This window comes from Lutjanus erythropterus, chromosome 10 (genome assembly GCF_056507025.1).
Source record: "Lutjanus erythropterus isolate fLutEry1 chromosome 10, fLutEry1.hap2, whole genome shotgun sequence".
Taxonomy (NCBI): Eukaryota; Metazoa; Chordata; class Actinopteri; order Lutjaniformes; family Lutjanidae; genus Lutjanus; species Lutjanus erythropterus.
The window spans coordinates 3,872,711-3,897,464 of NC_139326.1; the positions used below are offsets into that span (position 1 = coordinate 3,872,711).

The 24,754-nt window shown below is 39.8% G+C and overlaps 1 protein-coding gene across 1 annotated transcript in view; it reads right to left on the bottom strand.

Annotated features, from left to right (window-relative positions):
* LOC146319835 (transmembrane protein 132D) overlaps positions 1 to 23,589 on the bottom strand; it is a 50,979-nt gene extending 27,390 nt beyond the window's left edge. The window contains exons 1-2 of the mRNA XM_084727904.1: positions 23,062 to 23,589; positions 12,558 to 13,431 (exon numbers count right to left, since the gene is read on the bottom strand). Of these exons, the coding sequence (XP_084584030.1) occupies positions 12,558 to 13,431; positions 23,062 to 23,236 (1,049 nt within the window). The 5' untranslated portion in view covers positions 23,237 to 23,589. The remainder of the gene's footprint in view (positions 1 to 12,557; positions 13,432 to 23,061) is intronic.
* Between the last annotated feature and the right edge of the window lie 1,165 nt (positions 23,590 to 24,754).

Here is a 24,754-nt window from a genome sequence, read left to right on the forward strand (position 1 = left end):
AAATGTAGGTTTCTTTTCAACATAGACAAGTCTAGCACATGGGAAATTTCAGCCCAAAAAACAAGAAAGAAGAAAGTTGACTGAGGTACCCAGCTTGCTCAACTGTCATCGGATACGTGGACAGAGTACACACGAACCCCCCCGTCTGATTTCCATTTGGGTCAAAGAGTCAGCACCACGGTCTTTGCAAACTTTGTCTTCTTTTAATTTCTGTCAGAGAAGTGCGTCGCTGCCTCCAACCGGTTAAAAACAAAAATGCATTTGGTCTTTGCATATAGAGCGGGGAAGTGAGACCTGTGAGTGGAGACACATTCTAATGCCAGGTGTGTACTTAGAGCTGTCCTCTTGTGATTGGATCACCTAAGGCATATGTTAATGTCAGGTATAATCAGGGCCTCACTCTACCGTGTCTCAGGAAACAGACTGAACTTACAAATTGAGAGCTCCAACTTAATAAATCACTTCTGGCTCTGAGCAGTTCTCATCAAGTAAAGAACCAAAAGAAGCCAAAAACTGTAGGTGTTGCATAGTGTCTTTATTAGTATAGTAAATGAAACTAGCTTCCCACTGTGTGTGTCTGTGCATTAAAGTGAATGAACAGAGGGTCAGCAAGTCCATTGTTATCAGTCAGAGGGTTCCCAGGAGGCAGCAGAGCCAACAACAGAGGGGACAAACACTCCGTCTGGGCTGAATGAGCAAAGAAAAAAATCCACAAGGGTTTGATGTAGAGGCTACAATGTTCTGGTTAGCAAAGCAGAGGTGATAAGGAAGGTGGCTGCACCCCGTTAGCCACGTTAATGACTGAACAATAGAGGAAACAGCAGGCTAATTATTTCTCTCAGTCACTATTCTAATTGACCGTTTGAATTGAAGTCACATTGCTGCACGATATGCGGTCTGAGATGAAATGTTGAGCTTATAATTGGGACTATTACAACGCAGGCAGGTGCATTTTTTTCATGGAAGAAATTTAGACCTGACTTTTTTGTTCTGTGCAGCGTCCCCGGCCTGCATGTACTGTCAGAGAACATATTTTATTTTATCACATCTTCTCTCCTTTTCTCCACCTTCCCACATTTTGTTAAAGCTGGTCATTTGCTAATTAGCACTAAGCACAAAGTGTAGCCGAGGCTGATGGGGATGTCATTAGTTTTGCAGGTCATGTTTATGCTTGTTTATTTCAAGGATCCTCATTAGAAGCACATGGATGTGCCTTCAGTCTTCCCAGGGTCCTGAATGTAGAAATACAATACAAACATATTTACAGTCAGAAAGTATAGTCAACTTAGGACAAGCTAAACAGATATACAGATGAGAGATATTAAGGATGAATTAATAATACATAACAACACAGAGAAAACAAACACTACTTAACAGATATAAAGTAACACAGGCTGAACAGACAAATGCAAGAAATTGAGGATATAGAAATAACTTATTTGGCAAAATAATAACAGTCTGTCTCTTTCTGAAAGTTGTTTTGTTATGAACAGATATAATATAGATGTTCAGAGTGCCATTGACCCATATATGGTGTTAAATTTATGAAAATGTACTCTTGGAGCCGGGGGCCTTATGTGTTGCTGTAACTATGCCCAGAGGCCACATGTATCTGATGAGCCAAGCTGAGTGAGTTTGTCATAAACCAAAGTATTGGACATATCAAATGTGTTGACCTGATGGAAAGTTAAGGGCTCATCAAAGTTTGTACAATTCATCCTGAGGGAACATGAAAGTTGAGCCAAATGTCATGTCAGTCCGTTCAACAGTTGATGAAACATTTCACTTAACTTAACTGTGAAAACACAAAATACTCAGCACAGATTAGTATGTGGTTAACAGGCTGCACATAAGTCTGCAGTGTTCTGCAGAGTCTGAGTCTTAAATTGTTTTATACAAACAGTCTGTGCTGTAATTTTTCAAATCACATTTTTTTAATGCGTCCCCTGACATCACTTCACGTACCCCTCAGGGTACATGTTCCCCAGTTTGGGAATAGGGGGCAGTGGGCAGAGGGGCACTAATCTCTATAAATGAATATAGAGGCAATGGATGAGATATTTGTATTGGAAGCATTCTGGCTTCTGTGTGCAGACTGAGCAGTATTGACCATTGACTAACCATGTTTGAGCGAGCTTTGGTAGCATCCCTGTGGAGAACAAAAGAGTCCAGCTTGGCCTCATCCCAACTTGTCAAATAGCAACGTTTTGTCACTACGCCTTAGCATCTGATACAGAAGTACAAGCGAGGTGCTGTATCTGATGTGGCAAGAAAACCGTTTTAACACGTTATTAACACTGTGGAACCATCAGGTTGGTTAGGTTTAGCAGATATGCAGCTTAAAGCTGTTTAGAGAGATTTGCTGAAATGTTATCTGGACCTAAAACAGTTCGATGTTTGTGTATTTTGGTGAGAAACGTTCAGAGTCAGGTTGCTAATCAGACAATTAACCAATGAGTCCTGTGATTGGAGGACCGTGAAAGAAATTAGGATACATCTGCTGGAAATCACTAATGTCTGTAACAAATTGAATTGTGATCCATTCAGTAGTTTTTGAGATATTTCAGCTTGGACAAAAGTGTTGGACCAGGCAACTAAACATCAGACATTTCCATCCCTGTCATGTGATGGATTATAAATTACACATGCAAAATCTATCAAAAAGGTGCAGTATGATGTTTTTCAACATAGTGCTCCCTTCCCCAACTTACGTTTCGTATCTCTGTGTATTATTGCAGCGCTGATGCCGACTGTAGAGCATTGTAAATGCAATGTGATCATTTGCTTTCAATGGGGAAAACCCTTAATCCGGGATAATCAATGAGGTAAGCAGGAGGGCATGCTCAGTGTATTAATGAGAAGACCTGGGAGGACAGTTAATCTAGTAATGACTTGTGAATAACATGCCTCGCTGTGATGAAACACCTCTGTGTACTGAGCCGAGAGGAGCAGAGTTTAACTAATAACAAATGACAGTAACAAGAAGACTTATCTGAAGCCCTTTTTCTCTCTCTCAGCTTCCCTGGTGTAAAAAAAAATAAAACCTCAGCAACTGGAAGAGGCGTTTTTCTTCAGAGTGGTTGGGAGCAGGAACCAGTGTCCATGGCTTTAGTTAGCGGGCCCTGAGGAGGCAGCGGGCAGTGGGAGGCACCAGGCCAGAGAAGATGGATGGCTGCAGAGACTGAAGCTGACAGTGTGTGGGAAAAGCAGCTCTCAGGTGCTGCACCTGCCATCCATCTCACTTCTGACCAAGCAGGGCTTGAGTGACACTATTGTTTCACCTTTTACATACTCTTCATTCACTCACACACATGCATGCACGTAAATCTACTGCCACACAGACGCAGACTGTTACACAAATAGGTACACACACTGTCAAATACACTCAAAGCAGAGCGTGTTGGCCCCTGGCCTTTTTTTAGTCAGTTCCTTCTTGTATTTATTTGTGGAATGCTGTTTTCTTTAAACTTATTTGAAAGATCACAGAGCCGTGGCCAACAAAAGAAAAGTAAAACAATGAGACAAATCGAAAAAAGGAAATACATAATGCAATGAAACAGAGCCTGAATCTGATCAAAGACCTACAAGATAGATTTCTCCTCTCTGTGAGCTCCACAGCCTGCCGGCCCAGATGCATTTCATCACCAGGGTCGCTATCGAGATGCTACATAGGGTTTGTAATTACTTCCCTGATATAATTTGTGTTCCCATCCTTGGCTTTGTGAACGCATCGCAGCGGGGGCCACAGTACCATTGGTGAACCCCAGCGCAATCGGAAACAGATGCAATCGTTAATTATGCAGGCAAATGTCCACCGTTTAGCCAGTCTGATGGCCAGCCATCGGCAACGTGCTTATCGTACTTATGGAGCAGTTTAGGGAGTTGGGGAGACGTTCAAGCCAACACTCCTGCCAGATGGCAGCCACCACGGCACTAAAAGGGGAAGTAAAAGTCCTATTTGTCGTGCAGATGAATGATTAGGCTCCCCGGTTGAAGAGCTCACCGACACGGTGTCCTGTTGATACAAAGGCTCAAGTTTATTTACTGCCACAATGCTGCCTTTAAATTAAACTCATAGAACAAGACAAACTAATCTGCTTCATCACTGACTTTTAATAACAGTGAAAGGGATAGGTCAGAAAGTATGAGGTACTTATCCATCGTCACTGTATTATCTACAGTGGATGGCAGTCAACACGCCCCCACTTTGGAGAACTGGTGTAGAAAGCTAAGCAATGTGCCGCTGTGGACAGGGTCAGCAAGAAAATGTTTTTTGGAAACAAAAAAAAATCAATATTAGTTTGAGTGTATGCTATATTTAGAATGTTTTCACTGCTGTCAGACAAACTTTTCTGAAAGAAAACCACTGTTATATAAACCAAATATCACTCTCTCCAAATCACCCAAACTCCTTTCATGAAAAACTATAATTTTACCTGGCAGAACACAGGAGTTGCTGGACTACTAGAAATAAAATAATTCAGGGAGAGCCTAATCGCTTTTGACTTTCACATATGACGAAGACGACTCTGCTCGAGCCACATGTGTGATCCGTCAGTCTCTGTTGATGCGTGCCCTCTGATGGAATAATGAGAGGGAGGCTAACAGATGACAACGTGCTGGGAGGTTGCTGTTTCAATGAGCGTCGGCGTGTAAGAGAAAAATGAAAATGAGTTTATTGAAATTGACGTTAGTGATTGAGTAATGAGTGGTGACACATTTTAAAACAGTGTGTGTTCCTTTACATTGTCACCGTCAAATTCTACCAGAAAACATAATTTTGTTTTTTTATAGCACAATAACATCTGAAATAATGTGATTAAAAAATTAAATAGGCCCCAATCATTTTGAGCATCATGTCTAAATTTGCCATTTACCACAGCTGTAAGGTGCTGGAAAAGCTTTACAAAAGTTTAGGAACCAAAAAACAAACTAACGGTGGTAGAACAGTGGTATAAACCAGCAGCTCCAGGTAAAACTACTGCACTGTTTTTGTCAAAGGAGTCTGGCAGCACAACATACCTACACAACAGGATAGGTGACTCCCAAAACGACATATATGAAATTGGAGCAGTGACAAGATCATCGGACCATAACAGCGTTACGTAAGTCACATGACTTATGTCACAGTCGCAGTTTGCTCCAAGTGTGGACTTTCTCTTTGTCTAGACTTCTCCTGTTATAGCTACTGCGCCTCCTAGAGGTTGCCGTCCAACTATAATTTGAAATATTAGCCAGAATAAGCTTCTTGCATATTTAACCTACATCTTTGTTTTTCTGATGAGGATAAACTGAGTGGCTCTGAAGAGAGTCATGTTCAGTGTTGTGCATTAACACACTAAAAGTGAGCAATGTTCACATGTGATGATGGCGTTTACATCATCAGCTGATTAAAAGTCTGTGTGTCTCCCTCTCCCTCTCCCTGCAGTTCTCATGTATTATGGGGCATTCAATTTGCACTGGAAAGTCGGAATTTCAAGTTTCTATAAATTGGATGGAATGGAAATTTCTACAGTATGTTGGCGTTAAAGTTTGCTGTAGTGTAAAACCTTCTCAAATTGTTGTGAATTGTTGTTAATAACTACAGATATGAGTAATCCTGGAACTTCAAATTAAAACATGAATATCATGCACCGCTTAGAATGACATCAAAATATATAAAAAATGAGAACGTGAACTTAATCAGTGTGATTTTTGTTTGAGCTAGCAATTTTCAAGTGTGAACTTGTACAAAACTCTGGTGATATTTGGCTTATATAACCATGGTTTCACATCAGAAATCACAGCAAGGATAAGGTGAAAACATGCTAAATACGGGCGTACACCTAAAATGATAGTGATTTTATTTTTATTTTTTTTGTGTGTGTGTGTATGTGACCGTGTCCATAGCAGTACATTACTTAGCTTCCTACACCAGTACTCTGCTGCTTCTCCAAACTGAGGCCATGTCTCAACTATCCCTTTAAGACGAAAAGAACGAAGACAAATTGTAATCTCATACTTCATGCCACTCAACTTCCTGAGTGTTCACCAAAGGGATAATCTAATTACCCTCCTTGTGGGTGTGTGATGATGGTGGTACAGTACTCTATCTATGACCTTTATCAAACCCTCAGTGAGAATGACAGGTTCATTTTGCTGGAACGGACAGGTGTGGCTTGTCTTTCTCTCAATCGACCTCAAATTTGTGCGTCCCTTGACTCCAGCTATAGACATCAATAACAGGTTTATCATGCTGATGAGAGAGTATTAAGCAAAGCTTAATGGGACATTCAGACAGTGATAAAGCACACAGACAGCTGTTGAGGACCGGATGCACCGGGCTTGTTAATGTGCTGATAAGCTGGGGGAGGGTAGAGCTGTGCTACTGATAGAGAGTTAGATGAACACTTAGTGTGTAATGGCATGTTTATGGGATGGAAAACACTGAATTTCAGAGTTTAGCTACCAATACATCATGTGTAATATATATTCTATGTAGACGCAATTGCTTATTAAATTACTGCAAAGATTCTTAATGAGTGTCAATCTTCTAACAAAGTGATAGCTGAAAGGAAAGGAAAGGAAAGGAAAGGAAAGGAAAGGAAAGGAAAGGAAAGGAAGATACGATACGATACGATACGATACGATACGATACGATACGATACGATACGATACGATACGATATGGTACGGTATGATAGGGTATGCTTAATACTTTCTGTAGAGAAATTTGTTTTGGACTCAGATGCTGCACAGTTATTGCTGTCATTAGGGAAAAAAGAAAGAGAAAAGGAAATTAAAGGAAAAGAGAGGCAGAGAAAGGAAAGGAAAGGAAAGCAAAGAAAAGGAAAATGAAAAAGGAAAGGAAAGGGGAAGAGGGAGGCAAGGAGGGAAAGGAAAGGAAAGTTTTGTTTCAAAACATGTGTGACTGAGTAAACGAATTAAAGCAGCAATGATTAAAAGTGACAGAGTGAAGAGGAGAAGTCAGGATTTCTGTGCTGGCTTCATTGCCTCAGCAAAAATCAAGAGACAGAGAGCAAAGGAAGCCAGCTAATTTATTCAAACACTTGGTCTAAACCTTTAAAATACATGAATACACAGGTCTGTAATGAACTTTAACGATTCTCACATACTCCTGGAAATTCAGACAAGCCATTAAATCCACAATGAAACACCTTCAGCTTCATGTTTCTGTTTTTGGTACATCAGGGAAGAGCTGGATACCTGAGAGAAATGCTGAGAAAACCTAGGCAGAGCCCACTTTGACACCAGACGAGGTGGACGAGTGCATCCATGCGCAGCTGTCCGCTCGATCAATATTTACCTATTCCTGCATTCACAATTGATACGAGTAAGCGACTGTCTTAGTGAATGAACGCAGCAGCAGGTGAAAAAGGAATTAATAATCCATGACTGTCTCCTCACCTGCTCACCTCCACTGAAGCATGTATGAACAAGAAGTCAAGGCGGAAGTAACTCTGAAATTATTTATTTTTCAGCAAGTATTGATCGTGCTCCAGCAGTGTTTTTTCAATCTAAGAGAAGGAAAGAGTGTAACTATTGAACTGACACACTTTGAGATCAGCTGCCTTGAAGGACTTTCTTGTTCGGACAGTTTTTAAAGCTCCACTTTTCCCAGCGTTCACTGATGTTTTAAGGTGAAGGTTCTCTCACAAACAGAGAATAATAGTCGGACATGATCCATTGCCATAGCAACATCATTTGTATGGATGTTAGCAGTTTATAGCAACAGCGGTCACTCTAACAAGAGTTATGAGGTGCAGGATTTTTCCTCACCGCCTTCACCTGAAAACAAGGAACCCCAATGAGACAGGGGTCCTCTGACAGGGGAGGCAAAGGCAGCGCCCGCTGGTTGGAGGAGGGCACAGCCTGTTGGTGGTCAGGTATCCCATGTTGGAAAACAATGCAACACTGCATCCAAAAACACCCCTGTGGACATGTACAATACCACACATGTTCATTGGCTAATTGCAGATATTATCACATATTAGTGGCAATGCCTGGCCCACAGGAGGTGCTGGATGTAGCTAGCTAGCAAAACAGGGGAGAAGCCAGGTGCAGCTACTAAGGTGTAGAGGTGGGGAGTGGTGGGCATGTTCTCAAATCATTTAATACTAAATGAGCCATGTTAACATGATATTTGAATTTATTTTGCAACAAAAAAACATATCAGACACAATAATTACTTCTTGCAGAGCATTTTGTATTGTTTAAAACATGGAAGTGGACTTACAGGGTGAGTTTTTGTTCCCTCCATTCGCACTAGTTAGTTACTCGTCTTTCCTCCTTGCCGATGAGGTGAATGAGGGGAAGGCAGCACCGCTCTTCCCAGCCTCCTCGTGTCGCTCACGAGAGCCATCTGCCTCAGAGGGCAGTGCCGACGTCAGCTGTACATAAGCAGCTGATGAGCCATTAGCTGCCAAGCTGGATGCTCGGTGGCGAATATTGCCTTTTTAGGTGGTCCTGCTGGCTAACTAGTGAGTTGCTTGGCAGTCCCAGCCCACGATGGCAGGATGGTCGTGTGTGTGACCCACATCCAAGTCAAGTCAATTTTTATTAATGTCGGCCAAAATAACAAAATACAATTTGCCTCAGGGTGCTTTATTCACTGATTCATGAAGAATGATGTATGAATAGCAGCGTCTGCTATAGTCATATGTCATAGTTAAATTTTAGCAACAGCTTGAATTTTTTAACACTGAGCACAAAATTTAGTTAACTGTCAAAAACATGCTGGTTTGCAAACACTGTCATAAGAATGTGAATGGAGCTTTAAGTCAGGGAACCTCACTGGACATCAACACTGCAAACAGCAACACACACATTCTTATCATTTATTACATGATCTGAAAATATAAAGAAAGGATTTATGACTTACTTTACTCATGATTCAATTGCCACACAAACCAAATGAATAACTGAGACATGGCAGAAAAATGCATTTCACGCCTCCTGACAGTCCATTATTCACTGGCTCGCAGTAAAGCAGATAATGTCTAGAATAATAATAAAAAAAATCAGCCTCTAATCAAGTTAGCGTAAATCTCTGCTTGTCTGCTTTGACAGCTAACCTCGACAAATCTCGCCACGCTGCAACGCGCTTCTCTTTGATCTCCGTCTGGATGATGATAATAAAAAGGTATTAACGCTGCGGCTGACCAAGAAAACCGTCCGTGAAACGGTGAGAGCAGGAAGGAGGCATTTAATTCACACCCAGTTTTTAGGTGCCAATCTCCCATGTTGCATCACTTCACCTTGATGAGGGGAGTAACAAACCGATATGTTGAGAAGGAGCCATGAGAACGGATGAAGTCTTGTTTTTCTGTCTTCTGTTCATTGTGTTTTTCTTTTCCTCCAGAGGATAAAGTGTGATTGGGATAAAAAGAGATAGATTGGATTATTTGAAGTTTGGCTGTATGAGGTATTTATCAGTGTCAGTGTATTAAGTACAGGAGAAGGCGGGTCGATAGGCCCCCAGTTTGGAGAAGCAGAGAGGAGTACAGGCAAGGCAATATCCTGCTGTGGACGGGGTCAGCAGCAAAAAGAATTTTTGACACTTAAAAAATCAATATCAGCTCAAGTGTACACAACATTTAGAATGTTTTCACTGCTTTACCTTGCTGTCAGACAGCCTTTTATGGTGGAAACCACCTTTATATTGTCCTAGTATTAGTATTTTCTGATTGACAAATGCTGTTGTATAAGTCAAATTTTGCTCTCTCCAATTTAATCAAACTCCACTGGTTTTTATTTTAGTAATTTTATCTTGCAGAACACAGGAGTTGCTTGTCTGCTGCTGCTTCAAACTTGATCTTTTCTTTGATTGCATTATTGTGTGGCTTCAAACAGTGTAGGAAATAGACAGTTTGATATCTGACATGAATTATGACATGTGTATGCTGCCTTCAAAACAGAGAAATGAATAGACCAAGTGGTGATTTGGTGTGCAGACTGAGATCTTTGACTTAAGTAAGTAAAGTTTATGATATCATGCTGCAACATTTTGATGTGCAAGAAGAGTGTGCATTTTTTAAAGTCAATCACTGATGAAATCACCCTTTTGCTAGACTCATACATCAGTAAAAGCCAATGTTATGCATGATCCATGCTGATTAAGATACAGAAATAGAAATGCAGAAATGCAAAACCCCATCATAGGATATTTTCCACCACTTTATCTTGCCGTCAGACCTCCTTTTCCGACGATAAAACCGCTGCTATATGAGCCAAATATCACTTTCTTCAAAGCAACCACACTCCTTTGGCAAAAACAGTCGGTTTACCGCTGCCTTGGTTGGTCGGTTAGTTTGTGTTATTGTGTGACTTTTGTTTTTTTTTTAAAGGGATAGTTCCCTTTAGTTCAGATTCACCGAAGTCTAGTTGAGCAACATAATTGTAGTTTCTGTTTGGAAAAGGTTGTCTGACAGCAAGACAAAGCAATGAAAATATTCTACATATAGCATACTCTTAAACAGATATTCATTTCTCTAGATGGGTTTTTGTTTTTAAGTTGCTAAAATACTTTCATGTTGAGCAGCATCCACTGTAGGTAATACACTGACTATTGATAAATACCTCATACAACCTCATACAACCCCACTTTAAATAATCCCAACTATCCCTTTGATTCTTGCAAAATATTAAGGTACATTTCTCTAAAAATACGTGTAGAAAATAAGCCTCTATTACCAAAGATGTCACAGAGACCTTCTATTGCTTTAAAATGGTCCCGCAAAACCTCTCATCTCAGGACAAACAGGAACATTTAGCAAAATGAGAGCAGAGCCTTAAATTAAATGGAGCTGTGCTGGTAATCCCCATGATCTCCATACATTCAACAGCTATCTGTGGGATCCGTGTTATACGGATGTAACACGGATCCTCAGAATAGCCTTTAAAGCAGAGCAATGAGTCATGAGCAGCACATGAGTTGTTGTTTTTTTTAATTTATCTGCGTCGTCAACCTTGATGACTACCACTCTTAAACAGCCCTTAATGTCATCAGGCTGTGCTCGCTCAAACATGTATTTTCCTAATTTGACTCCAGTAATCTACAACGGTTCCCAGAAAGACAGTTAACCTCGATCATATTTTCAGAGAAACCATAATCCATGCTAAATCTCATTCCCTCCAATATTCCCTTCTTTCTTATGCTGTTAATGAACGGTTCCCCGCACTGAATTCTTATTCACTGATTAATTTGGACATTGCAGAAAAAAAATGCAGAGCCCAGAATGAAAGGAAAGCTGGACACACCTGACAAAATATGGACACCTTATTTAAACTTAATTAATTATCTGTAATTAATTGTTGTTGTTGATGACGTCATGTGCTACTATTGTATTGTTGTATACTGTGAACTCTGTGTGTTTGAAAGTGGTTATTTGGGTGCTGACAACACTGTTCTTCTGTAATTTTTATGACCAGTGGGGCTGCTGCTAGTGTCTTCAGCTCATCTCTCATACTACTGGAGCCTTTTCTTATACATGCTCATGACTGTATGCTCAAGAATCTCTCATGGTTGTGGTGATTTACAAGTTTGGAAAACCTTCAAAAACAATCAACTCACTTTCCTTAACCTGTAGCATGTAAAGACCCCAAGTCATCAACAACTGCTAGGCTAAAAACAAGGCTTACCTAGTCTGTTGCCTTTGTAGTAGCCACAGAAAATAAAAAAAAGTTTGATTTTATCTTAAATCGGAACATCTGCGATCCATTTCATACTTGATATGTTATGATCCACTAAAGTTAAGCATGATACAAGATGAATAAATCCCTCTTCTGTGGTTTTGCTGGGATCTCCACTCACAGACATCAGTTCCTCCAGGATTTCGTGGGCGTTTCTCATGATTGTTGCGGCCTAAAGGGCCTGATTTCATGGCAGCTTTTCTTAAAAAAAAAAAACAAAAAAAACTGCAATGCATGTTGTGATGTTTTTAGGATTTTTTTTCCAATGAAACTGTGGGAACAAGTGAAAACTGCAAAAGAAAGTTGCAATTCTTTTGTATAATTCAATTAAAATAAAAGGCAACTTGTTCCAGGGAGAATCACTGTGTTCTGCGTGTTCTAACTAACATCACCAACAACACTCAGAATTACAAAAATTATAAAAATCTGCTTTTTGTGTAAATAAAAAGTTGGTTGCATCTGGCAGTTGTGGTGGCATTGCAGCAGGTGCTTCACCATCTGTTGCCTTGGAGAGATCTGCACTCTACTGAGTGACTACTTCTACTTATTTATCTCTAACTGTACCTCTGGCATTGTTTTGTTTGTGCTGTTTGTCTTGCCCTGTCTGTCCAATGGTATCCTACAGACATATAAAAAGCATGCACACAGTACTGATTCTCACTCTGTGGGGGTGGGTCAAAAAACACTGTTGCAAATCCAGGGGAAAATGTACTGTACTGCTCTGTATTGTGTCCTGGCACTGTCTAAAAAAATAAAACCTATTAAGTACAAAAATGAAAAAATTACCCCAGTGTACGGCGATGCATCTTTACAGTAAAACCAGTCTGACCACTTCAAACTGTGAGGCTAGAGAAAACACAGCCTTACCTGAGAGTGAAGTTGGTCAGCTGAGCCGAGCTGGCCATGAGGATGTAGAAGGTGGCGATATCAGTCTTCTTCAGCGGTTTGGAGGATGTCCGTATGATGATGGCGTTGCCAAGCTTGAGGCGAGAAAGCGTTGCCATTCCTTTAGGCACCTGCAGGAGACGAACGCTGCCAATCCTCTGCATGGGCGTGACGGGAACATACTCTGCCTGCTGCTGTGAGCCGCCCCATCGACTCCCATCCACAGAATTACACTTCCCGTTCATTTTGGGCTGCGCCTGGTAGTACAGCTCCACAGGGTTCCCAGCAGACGGGTCCTGCCTCTCCCTGCTGGTGCCCTCTGACCCTGGAGCGAACCAGCCGGGCGGAGGAGCCAGCTCAGCCATGCAGGTTCCCCTCTCACCTCCCAATGCACAGGAGCCCCTCACCTCCTGGGTCTGCCAGAAAGCATACACCGTCACACACGGCAGCTCATCCACAGCTCCTTCCCCTCTGCCCCAGTCTCTCCCTGCAACATAGAAGAGCACCCGCACTTTGGGCTTGGAGGAGAAGACCCGAGGTGTCAGCATAAAGGCCTGGATTTTCCAGTTAAAGGTGAAGACCTCTGGAGCATTGAATAGCCGCACAGACTGAACCAGATCTGCAGGCACGAGCTGCTCTGTGGACATGGAGCCGTAGCTGGCGTTGACTGCTGGCTGCCGACTCGCTCTTAAGATAACAAAGGGCTGCGTGTGACTCTGCATGCTGGAGTTCCTCATGAAGTCCTGCCCAGCCTCCTTCAGGAAGAGGTAGTCTGCATCTCGCACCTCGTAGCTGACAGGCAAGAAGGCACTGGGCACTGGGCTCTTAGTGTCCGTCAGCTCTTTACTGCTCAGATCTGCGAGGGAAAAACTGAAAATTACACCTGGGAATATATGATGGTACCATATTTCTACTTGAAACAAAAGCAGAGGTAATGGATTCGGTTCTCTCTGAGCCTACCGAGAATAATACAGAATGAAAAATATCAGCAGCATTACAGGAACACTTGAGCAGAGAAGTCAGCCAAGGCCAACTGATCAACTGAGTGGGTCATGAAGGTATTACACTAAAAGGCCTCTGAGATTAACCTTAAAACTCCTGAAAGAGAGCACATGAAGGTGAAATAATGTAAATTACAACAAGAGAAGCTTAAGAGAGTTTTAGTTTCTGAGTCAACAGCAGCAGCTGAACTCTGTGGCTTCACTAAGGGACTGTACACAAATTATTTGTGATTTAGTTGTGATGATTTAAGACCTTCCCTATGGGTTGTTAATAATTTCTTTGAATCTTCCTCTCATGACATGATAAAATAATACTCTGCTCTCCCAAAAGAGCTTGACAATCCTGCCTTCAGTCAAAAGTAAAATTACAATACCCTGCACATTTTTGACCCACTCTCTGTCTCTAATTATAATGGTGATGGTGATGATGATAATACTTTTTTGTCAGACCAAGTCTGAAACTTTTCTTGCATCACAGCAGTTCCTTTTGCAACATCACAGAAAAGACAAAAATTAAGATAACAAATAAAGATACATACACTTATAGCAATCATAGAAGACAATATTCAGGGCCCTAAAACCATGGGGGGTCTAAGACTGACTGACACATGACACCCTCTGAAACTTCTTTAAAAATCTTGAATGAATGCAGAAAAATATTGTTGTGAGGTTGTCTCCTCTTTCGCATCATGATATGATGGTAACAGTCAGTTTGTGCTCAATATTCAGGACAGTTGGGTTCAGAGTGAATGTTGTTTCTCAGAGGGTTAGATTACAGTCTTTGAGCACATTTCCATTTGGTGGAGTAGTTTTGACTTCAAAGTAGTGTAAAAACACTTGTATTATCATTGACAGTAGCTTCGCCTGTTCTGAGGTTGTCAAAATTAGATTTTCATGTTAACTAAAATCACAATTCATATAAAAATATGTATGCCAAATGACTTAAAAAAGATATGATTTTATTCCCACTCAATACTGCAGTGGCTTCTTAATCATCCACACCTCTGTGACCTTTCAAGCTCTGTGATATTAATCATTATAATTCTTTTGGTCAGGATGAGTGTGTGTAAGGAAGATGACAAGAGAAAAAGTGTTAAGCTTATACTAGAAAGGAGACATTTACTTATTTATGTATTTATTTATTTTAGATTGTATTTTGTACTGTGCAGTGTGTACCTACTGATTTTATTATGTAAGGCACCTACATTTACTGCATTCTGTCTTTCACTTTAAATTTTATTCATTGCATCTGCTTGTTATGTGCAGAACTACAGAGGGAAATTAGCATCTCACTAAATCTGGTGCATCCATATTTTCATTTAATGTAAATTATCAATGTCATTGCACTCTGTCCTTTTATGAATTAAATAAAGTAACTAAACTAAACTAAACGTAGATGTTCGACAAAAGGACAGCTGTACTTGATGTTGGTCTTGTGTTGGTCTCAATGTGATTTTTCCCCGATAACAAATCAGTCATGATGGTTAAGTATTTGTACTGTCTGTCTGCAATGATCATTTTTGCGCAGTCCCTAAATAATATCCAGGTAGATAATCAATCACAGCGAGGAGGAATGAATCCTAAAACCTGGAAATGAGTTAGCATGTTTTCATCTCGGATTCCCTCGTCTCAGTTAAAGGCTGACATTTTTTTGGACAGTTTTTTATGTGTCATGGGATTGGGACACGACATGAGATTTTTTTTTTGTGCGTGTGAAGAGGACAGGAGTGAAAGTCCCTTTTTTTTTAAGTGAGGTTTTTTTTTTTTTTTATTAGACGCCTGAAATAAGGTCTGTGTTTAACACAAGCTTATATATATTATAGATTTTCACATAAAATATGTCAGTAAACCCCCCTTTTTTTTACGCTTTTACGTGTCTTAAAAAAGAAAAATATTAACCTGCTGAACAAAACAAGTCAGTATCATAAACTCTAGTTTGCCACAGAGATTATTTTCTGCACAGATCTAAAAGCCAATGGAGAGAACCAACTGGCTTTTTTGTGGTGGGAATCAGAGCAATGCTAACCTACAAAAATATGTCATCCCTGCAGCACTCCATTTCCTACAGAATGAACTTTTTAAAACCTATTTACAATCACGTGATTCTTTAAAAACACCGCCTGCCACGTTCTAATATTATATTTCAACAGTTCCCCTCCACTGCCCCAGTTTCACCTCTCTCATGGATGACCTGCTTTCTCTCTATATATAGGAAGGAAAGGTGGGATCTGATACATCTGGCACGAGGTGGAAATCAGCCATCAAAAACTGGGATTAAAACAGCTTTACAGATTGTCAGCGGGCTGTGAATACCCAGCAGATCCTCCATGAAAAAAAAAAAAAAAAAGAATGGTGGAGCATCATCACTATGTGAAGAGAGCAGATTCTAATGGAAATATTTAGTGAATTATTGTGTATTATTCAGTAGGATGTGTATTTATACAACAGCTGCTTTGTGCAGAACAGTATAGCAGTACAATGATCACGAGGATTACTGTCTGACTGTTAAATACTGATCACAAGTGCATTGAGTGACCTTCTTCTATGAGCGAGTAAAAGAGCATAAATATTCTGTGATCTGGTTTAAAAGCTTAATGGTGAGTGTTTGCCTCGGTGGAAATGAGCAGAGGCAGAGGTCACTTGGCCATCGAGTGTCCTCATTAAACGTCCATTTTGATGGAATTATGAAGATTATAGCAGCTGACCTGAGTGTGCACTGTTTATCTGGTGGCTAATTGCCCTACTTGGTGGTGAATTAAGGGGAGAAAAAAACACTCGTGTTTACTCTACAGATTACACTGAATAGTGAAAAACAGCTTTATCTCAAATCTAAACAAATAATGAACACACAAATATACCAAAATCAACAACACTGTAAAAGTGTTTGTTTTAACGTAAAAATGTTACTGCCGGGCTGACTTAAAATTTTAAGTTGAGGCAATTTTGGAATGATTTAAAACAAATAATTTTTTCTGGTCTAATAAACTTGATGTTAATTCAGTTGTACTTGAGAAAACGTGTTCAATAAGCTTTAAATATTAAGTTGAACCAACAACTCTTTACTCACATTGACAAACATTTAAAATATTTAACATTTATTATAGTTTATTAACTTTAAATTAAGTAACTGACCCTTCGTAAGTCCTGCCCCTTTTAGAACCTCATTCTACTTTCTGTTTTCGTTTTTTCTTCTTTTAGTTATGCTATGTGCCAGACACACAGCAAGTTTTCATCAAATATGTCTTTTTTCAAACTATAAAAAGGTCTAAGGAGAATTTCAACTCTCAAACAATTGGGTTATTTGGGTTCTTTGGGTTCTTGACACTTAAATGGTTACAACTGAAAATATTAAATTATTAATCATTTTTCACTTTCACATCAGTAAGTTTACTCACCAAGTTTTGAAAGGTTCTGGGGGGGTTCTAAAGCTCAAAGATTCAAGAACAAAACAAAACAAAACCCAACCCAGCAAAATGTTATTAGTTAATAAAAGTTTAAAAAGTAGCTTTAAATTCATGAGAAAAGTTTAGCTGATTCCACTAAATTATTGTATGAATCTTACAAATGAGATCATGTCTAGATCTGTACACTTGTGTAAGATACATTTGAGAAAAGATGGCAGATAGACGGCTGTCTGTCGCTAAATTATTAATTGTTATTTATCCATAGAAGAAGGCTTAAAGTTCTTCTATGTCAATATCGGTTGACATGGTTGCTGACATTTGACGGGTCCGTCTATCACGGTCTCTTCGGCTTTTCATCCTCACTCATTCATCCCGGCAAAGAGCCTGTCATGATGGCCTGACAGTTCACACAGCAATAACTATACTGTATGTGTCACCATCACATCAACCCAGCAGCCCTCGGAGGAAAGACAACAGCATTTTCTTCTTCTTTTTTTCTCTCTCTCTCTTCCACACACACAGACGAGAGTGTCAGTCATGTTTGCCGAGTGGGCGACACACTGCCTGAGAGACTGGAGCTGGGAACAGGGCTGTCCTGGCTTAGCCTACCAGTGGCCACAGTGACAGATGTGCTGTTTAATACCAGAGCTGGCAGCGGCTCCGGCTGGAGTGAATATAAACTGGCTCACTGTCTCCTGGAGGGAGAAAGCACCGCCAATGTAGCAACAAAGTACTTCACATGCAAGCCCATCCCTTTACAGCTGGGTTTGATGGGTCATCTGTGCTACTCTCATTATTTCACATGTTTTTCATTTTAATAAACCCAAAGGAGGCCTTTAAATGAAGCAAACGTTGCATGCCGTCTATTTGTGGACATGCAAGCGGACTTTGCACGCACTGTTTGTTTATGATTCATGGCAGACTTAAGAGATGCACGCTCCTTCTTTGCCAATATTTCAGATTTTTTAACAAGTAGCCAGTGTAAGAAAAACTCTACATCCGCGGTCCTCTCTCTCATCACGATGAGAGTTGTGCCCTCAGCTGATAAACATGGGAGTAAATCCGCTGTACCAGCTGTTCCAGCCGCTCAAATCACTCATTTTGAGGACCCTGAGCTTCTCTTCCTCCTTGGCTGAGTCAGAAAGCATCAGTGTTGCCATGCAGATGCTACACTCGCCTCTAAAAGCCACCTCAGTCAGACTGCTCTCCTGCACGCTGAACATGCTCAACGCTATGCTGCTTTATTATATTGTCTCTCTCCAGTATGTAGGTTAAGTGCTTTCTGAATGCAGAAGATTCCTTTTATGCCAGGATTTAAGTCACATGTTGTTAATCTAATCTTTGTTCATGCCTCTCTTAAATTAGATTCAGGAGTTGTTGTTTTTTCACACATTATTTAACTGTACCTTTGGGTGATTGCAGAAAACGAACATAATGTTGAGATTTTCTTTCCAAAATGGGGATGTGACTTTTTGAAATACAGCTCTTCATGTGTGCAATATCTCTCAGTTGTGTTGCACTTTTAGTTCAGCCACTTGTGCAAAGCAAAGTCTGATAAATACAGAAGCCCATTTCCACCAGTGAAAGGAAAAATATCCCCATAATTATGAGATAAAAAATAAAAAGTATTAGATAAAAAGTCTCATGTTGTCTTATATCACAATTTTGACTTTTTATCTCACAATTTAATTTCACATTTTATCTCATAATTTTGACCTTTTAAAATGAAATTATGACTTTTTATTTTAATTTGGACTTTTCTATGATAATTTAAGCTTTTTTATCTTATAATTATGATTATGAATTATTCACTAGTGGAAATGGGCTTCCATAGATAACAGCTTTACTGTCATGCAGTAAAATTGAAATGGAAAGTAATCCTTTTACATATTTTTCCTCTTACTTGTTGTGTTATTTATCCATCTAGATAGTTTTGATGTTACTTGATGTTTTGGAGGTATCAGATGTGGAGATTTCTGTCTCTGTTGTGGTTTGGAGTTTTAGCTAACTTGTTTCCCGTTTTATTTTGAAAGTCTTGTATTTCTTCTTGTTTATGCAATTTTACCTCCTCTCTTTTTCCACTGATTACAAATTGTCTTCACCTGCTCCTGATTAGCTTTCCTGTGTATTCATAGTCTTGTGTCTTTCCCTCCTTAGTTGCCAGTTCGTCTTCATCTTCATGTCAGGTGTTTCCCCTGTGCTTTTTGGAATTATTCTTTGGATTTCATGGACTTTGGACTTTTGGATTTGTTTGCCTTCTTTTGCCTTTGAAATGTTTATACCAATGCCTGCCTGAGCATCTGCAAGATTTTGTGTTTTGATTTTGTTTTTGAGTTGAGCATATTACTTTGAACTGCACCAGTCTGCCTCCGCTCTGCATATGGGGTCCGTCCTTCTATTTCTCCTCCCTGCTTGACACAAATTTGTCACTCTCAAGTATAATAGGACTAGATAGCACTTGGCTTGTGGTGCTCAAAATGCAAAAAAAAAAAAAAAAATAGATTTTAAAAACTCAGCAGCAATGTCTCTTTCCAGAAATCATGACCCGGTTACTCAAGATAATCAACAGACTTTTTACACCCCACGTTGTCAAAAGCATGAGCCTCTCCTCCATGAATAGATGCACACTTCCTTCTAATACAGTTGGTGGGTGTAGCATGGTAGAACAAAAATAGTTCCTACATGAACGTGCTCACAACAAGGTCTGTGGATTATCATGAGTAACCAGGTCATGATTTCTGGAAAGAGACTTCGCTGCTGACTTTTGGAAAAGCATTTTTCCTAAGCCAAGTGTCGTCTAGTTCTATTATTATGGAGAGAAAGCAGACATCTCTACGGCTGACATCTCCAAAACTCATACCAAAAATGGCACTACAGGTAAGAGGAAAAATGTCACTTGTAACTTTGCATTTTTATTTTTTTCATTTATTTTAGTTGACAGGGATTATGCAATTTAAAATAGTTCCAATACAGAGCATGATTGGGTTGCACAGAGAGTTTGTTATAGCCATTGCTAATTTCCAAGTTGCTTAGAAACACCACAGAAGAAATCTCAGTTACTGTACTATACTTTTCAAAGTTTACTTTAGGGATTAAGACTCACAGATTCATTTCAAAATAATGTTCCTCATCACCAGTTTTAATAAAAACACTGTTGTATCTAATGAGCTACATTTTGCCCTGCAGTTTGTCTTCAGGCTCCATATTAAAAATCTTTTCATAGGCTTGTCAGCTAACTTATTTTCAGTGTGCTTGTCTTTTAGCAGTATTTCTCCAGTTGTAATCAATCTTTGTATTATTCTATTAAAATGCACAAAGCCCGAGCAACCACTTTGAATTCTAATGTGCAGTAATGGCTTTTACCATATGTGCAAAACAGCTTGCAGAAGTGAGGCGACTCCCAAAAGCATCACAGATGACAACAATGGATGTCTGCATTTTAATCGGTAATTGAGAGATTAAAAGAGCTGTTTGTGTCTCAAAGTTTCTCTTTCATGAGCGGGTTTTTGAACCATTTTTATCCTTAAGGGTCACATACACTGATTATAAATACTTTAAAATGCTGGCAACAGTCCAGGTGCTAATAACACTAATTAAGCACCTGCAGCACACAACATTCTGGGTCTGTAACTTATATTAACACTGTGTGTTCTTATCTTTTAAATGGTTGATCTTTCCAATACATCTACCCCAAATAAAACACCATAAAACCTCATAATAGGATCTGATAGCTCACTGATAAACAGGTTAGAAACTGGGCATCTTGGTAAGGCAGTGAGTGACTTACAACAGAGAAGAGACAAGCTTTTTAAAGTTTTTAGTCAGTTTAGTTTAGTTTTTAGTTTTAAAAAGTTATCTTTCAGCATTGTGGTTGATTCTCAAAGGTCATGAAAGTGGGAAAACTGTGATACAAAAAGGTCTGCAAGACATACTGTGTGTTAGAAACATAAGCAGAGCTACAATGTGCTGTCTGATGCAAGCACCTAATTGGAGTATTGTGGTCCCAATTAAACGAAAAGGCTGTTCACTAACTGAGCTTAGGCACTCAATTTTTTCTTTAGGAATTGTCTTTATTAGTTTTTTGTCAACAAATTGACATTAATCTTAAAGCCAGTGCCAGTGGCATGTTGTAGAAGCACAAAAAAAACATAAAATACAAAGCAAGTACATAATGCAGTGAACATAATTACCTAATTCTTCGGGTCAAAATAAAAAAATGACTAAAGATATAATGGGATCTTATTCAAGGATAACTGCCATATCTGTGAATGTAATTTCTCTGCATGTTTAGCTAATGAAAGGCCCCCACATTAAAAAAAAAAAACAACAGATTTTCAAGCAATAAATTACATTACAACATTTCTTTTATCCATCCAGTCAGCCTTTTCCAACAAGAAACCACCGTTTTATAAACCAAATATCACTCTCTCCAAAGCCACCAGACTCCTTTGACAAAAACACTGATTTTACCTCACAGAATACAGGAGTTGGCTTTGGAGAGAGTGAAATGTGGCTGATATAGAGGCTGTCTGACAGCAAGGTAAAGCAATGAAAATATTCTGAATATAGTGTAGTGTCACTATTTTTAGGGGGCTAAAATGCTGTTGACTCTATCCACTGGAAGCATATTGATCACCGTCTACTGATAAATACCTCATACAACCCAACGTCAAAAAAATCCAAAGTATTCCTTTAAGAAAATCCCACCAGAGCTCATCAGAGATCCCCTCCCCCAACCTCCCCTCCCAAACAGCTTTTTTAGAATTCAGAGTTTGAAGATAAGGTTTGGATTTGACTGTAAATATATGAATTCAGACCTTTCATCATAGAAACCTGACTGAGAAAATGCGCTCAAATTTCAGGGTCATTACAGTGAGCACAACGAACGATCAGGTGTAAAGTGTTAAAACTTTTCAGGGGTAGTTTATTTATGTTCTGTGGTCAACACTCTCTTGCTGATTTGTTGTTGTGCCGTTTATTTTATGTCATGACGGTGAATTATGTGCTGAAACAGCAGAGCTGCAAAACAGGCCAGCTCATATGCACTTTCCAGGATAAATGTTAGACTACAACTCTTCTTATCCCTCATGGTCTAGTCAAAGCCCTCTTGACAGCAGCATGTTCTCATCATGCATGCTTTAGGAAGTGCTTCATACAAACACCGGCCTGAAAGATGGTGTAGCTCTGATCATATAGCATGTAATGCTCTGATGGCCTGGGTACTGAGAGGCTGGAGAAGATAAGGAGAGACAGGGAGAGAGGGAGGCTTAAGCTTGTGCAGTGATTGGTAGGGATTGCTATGTCCAACTCTTAAAGCTGCTTTAAAAAATCTGTTTTATCACAAATTCTCCTTTTTTTTGGTCATATTTTTTTTTGTTATCCATATAAATCAGCCAGCCTGCATTCCCTGGAAATAGCCATCTCTGAGGCAGTTATGGGCTTTACAGTAAATGCCTTTGTGATGTGCTTTTTTTCTGCTTTTTCATTATCAAAGTTGGGAGAATTTAGATTGTCTGCTTTTTGCTTGCCTCTACTTTGTGAAAATTGCTTTTCTAGCAGACATCCATAAGGGAAAGTAATACTTCCCAAAGAGAGGCAAAGCACTGAGCATTAAGGCTTGAGTTGTAATATAACCATCAAGTCTTTTACTCCTCACCAATTTCATCCTGAATGTTTTATATCCCACTCATTGCTGCTGTGACACCCCCTTTGCCACAAGTCAGACGCACACAGTATGCTCATGTTAGGCTCACTGGAACACTTTATCACTGTGGAGCAAGTTTGTGCCACAAATGAGGATGTTTATCTATTATTTAGACCTCTAGAGAAGGCTGTGTTACTGCTGAGTGGAGACCCACCTCCCATCACTAACATGTGCATGAGATGGACAGTGCAATCTAATACCTCATTGGTTTTCAGGTGTTATCATTAAATACAGAGTAGACTCAGTATGAATGCTTAAATAGTGACATTTCCACAGAGGCTGCAGGTTAATTTACTGCGCTCTGGCATTAAGCTCTCATACTCCTCCCTGAAGGACAGTTAAGATTTAAATACAACAATTAGTACCGGGTCACTTACCTTGTGTGAGAACTGCTGTAATTGTTGCAAAGAATATGTGTAAGATCCTCCAGCTCTGATAGTAAAGGCTCATTTTGGCACCCGGCGCGGCTCGCTCGCTCTTCCAGGCAACTTCCCAATCCCAGCGTCCGTGGCTCGGTCTCGTTTCAGCGGAGCGTGGAGCGGATCGTTTCATCCATTTCTGCAGTTCGCACACTCAACATAATCACACCTGTGGGAGTGGAAATTGTTGTAATCCGAGCTGCGAGTAACATCGAGATCTGTTCGTCGGCGGGTTGTGCGTAAAAGTTGTGCGTAACGATCCTGGAGACGACTCTCCTGAAGAAGTCTCCGAGCAGGAGATGCTGGAGTCTTGTGTTGAGGAATGTTCCGTTTCGATCTAAGTGAATTATCTCAACAAGTCGTCCAGATTGAGTCGGTTTCAGTCCCACAGTGCGTGTGCCGCCGCGGCTGCTGGGACTGCGCGGTGTTAAACGGCTGTTAGCAGATCACTGACTGTCTTGTGCGCAATCCTCAGGGCACTAAACTCATCATCTGTCACTGTTCATCCGCTCAGGAAGCCACGTCCAGTACGCAGCTGGTAGGATTAACCCTGCGCTGGTTTAAATGTCATGTCAGAAGAAATGATCAAGCGTGGTGCGTTCACTGTCTGCTGATTTCTGAGCGCTAAATGAGTCGGTTAATGAGGGTTTGCATTGTAAATATAATGGAGGATAAATGTGCGGAGGACTAAGAAGCATGGCTGTAGTAGAAGTTATTTTACCAACATCTCTATCACATGTTATGTTTTTGTGAATTGGGATATTGGAAATGTTAGACTGAAGTATTTTTGAAGGGTAAGAGTAATACTTTCTTTCCATATAAGTTATTGAATGATTTATTTTTGTTACACCTGATAATCATTGTCTACTGATTTAGGTACACTGCGTCCATAGACGCAGCTAATACTGGATTTTTGGGGCAGATGCTGATACTTAAGGAGTTAAAAAAAAAAAAAAAGTCAAAGCCAATATTCTTTATGGATAATATAGAGCAAATGCACAAACACGTTTTTTTTCAGTGGTTATCATTTTCTGTCAACAAAGTGCGTTATGATCTACTTTCATATAGGGCTATTTTGAACAACATATATGCCGATACTGATATGGACTGATATACCTGTAATAGGCCAATATCAGGCCAATATATAGAATACAAGTTTATTATTCTTCGCCCCAAACTATGTCAGAGTTTCCAATAATAACAACTGCAACAACAGATTATTTCCCATTAATCTCACAATTATTTTCAGTTAATCAATTAGTTGTTTAATCAAAAAAAGAAAAATGCTTAACAAAATCTCCTTGAGCACAAAGTGGTGTCTTCAGATAGCTTCTTTTGTCCAACCAACAGTCCAGAGGTCCTTCATTTACTGTCATTAATGACAAAGAAAAGCAGCATATCCTTGCATTTAAGAAAGTAGAACCAGCAATGGTTTGACATTTTTGCTTGAAAAGTGACTTAAATGATTAATCGATTATCAAAATTGTTCACAACCAATTTTCTGTCAATCGAACAATCGACAAATGTTACACCTGACCCTCAGTGAACACACAGCGACGCCTGTGGTCTGCAGCCATTATGGAGGATAAATGTACAGAGAAATTTTCATCATGGATGTAACAGAAGTTATTTTACCAACCTCTCAGTCATA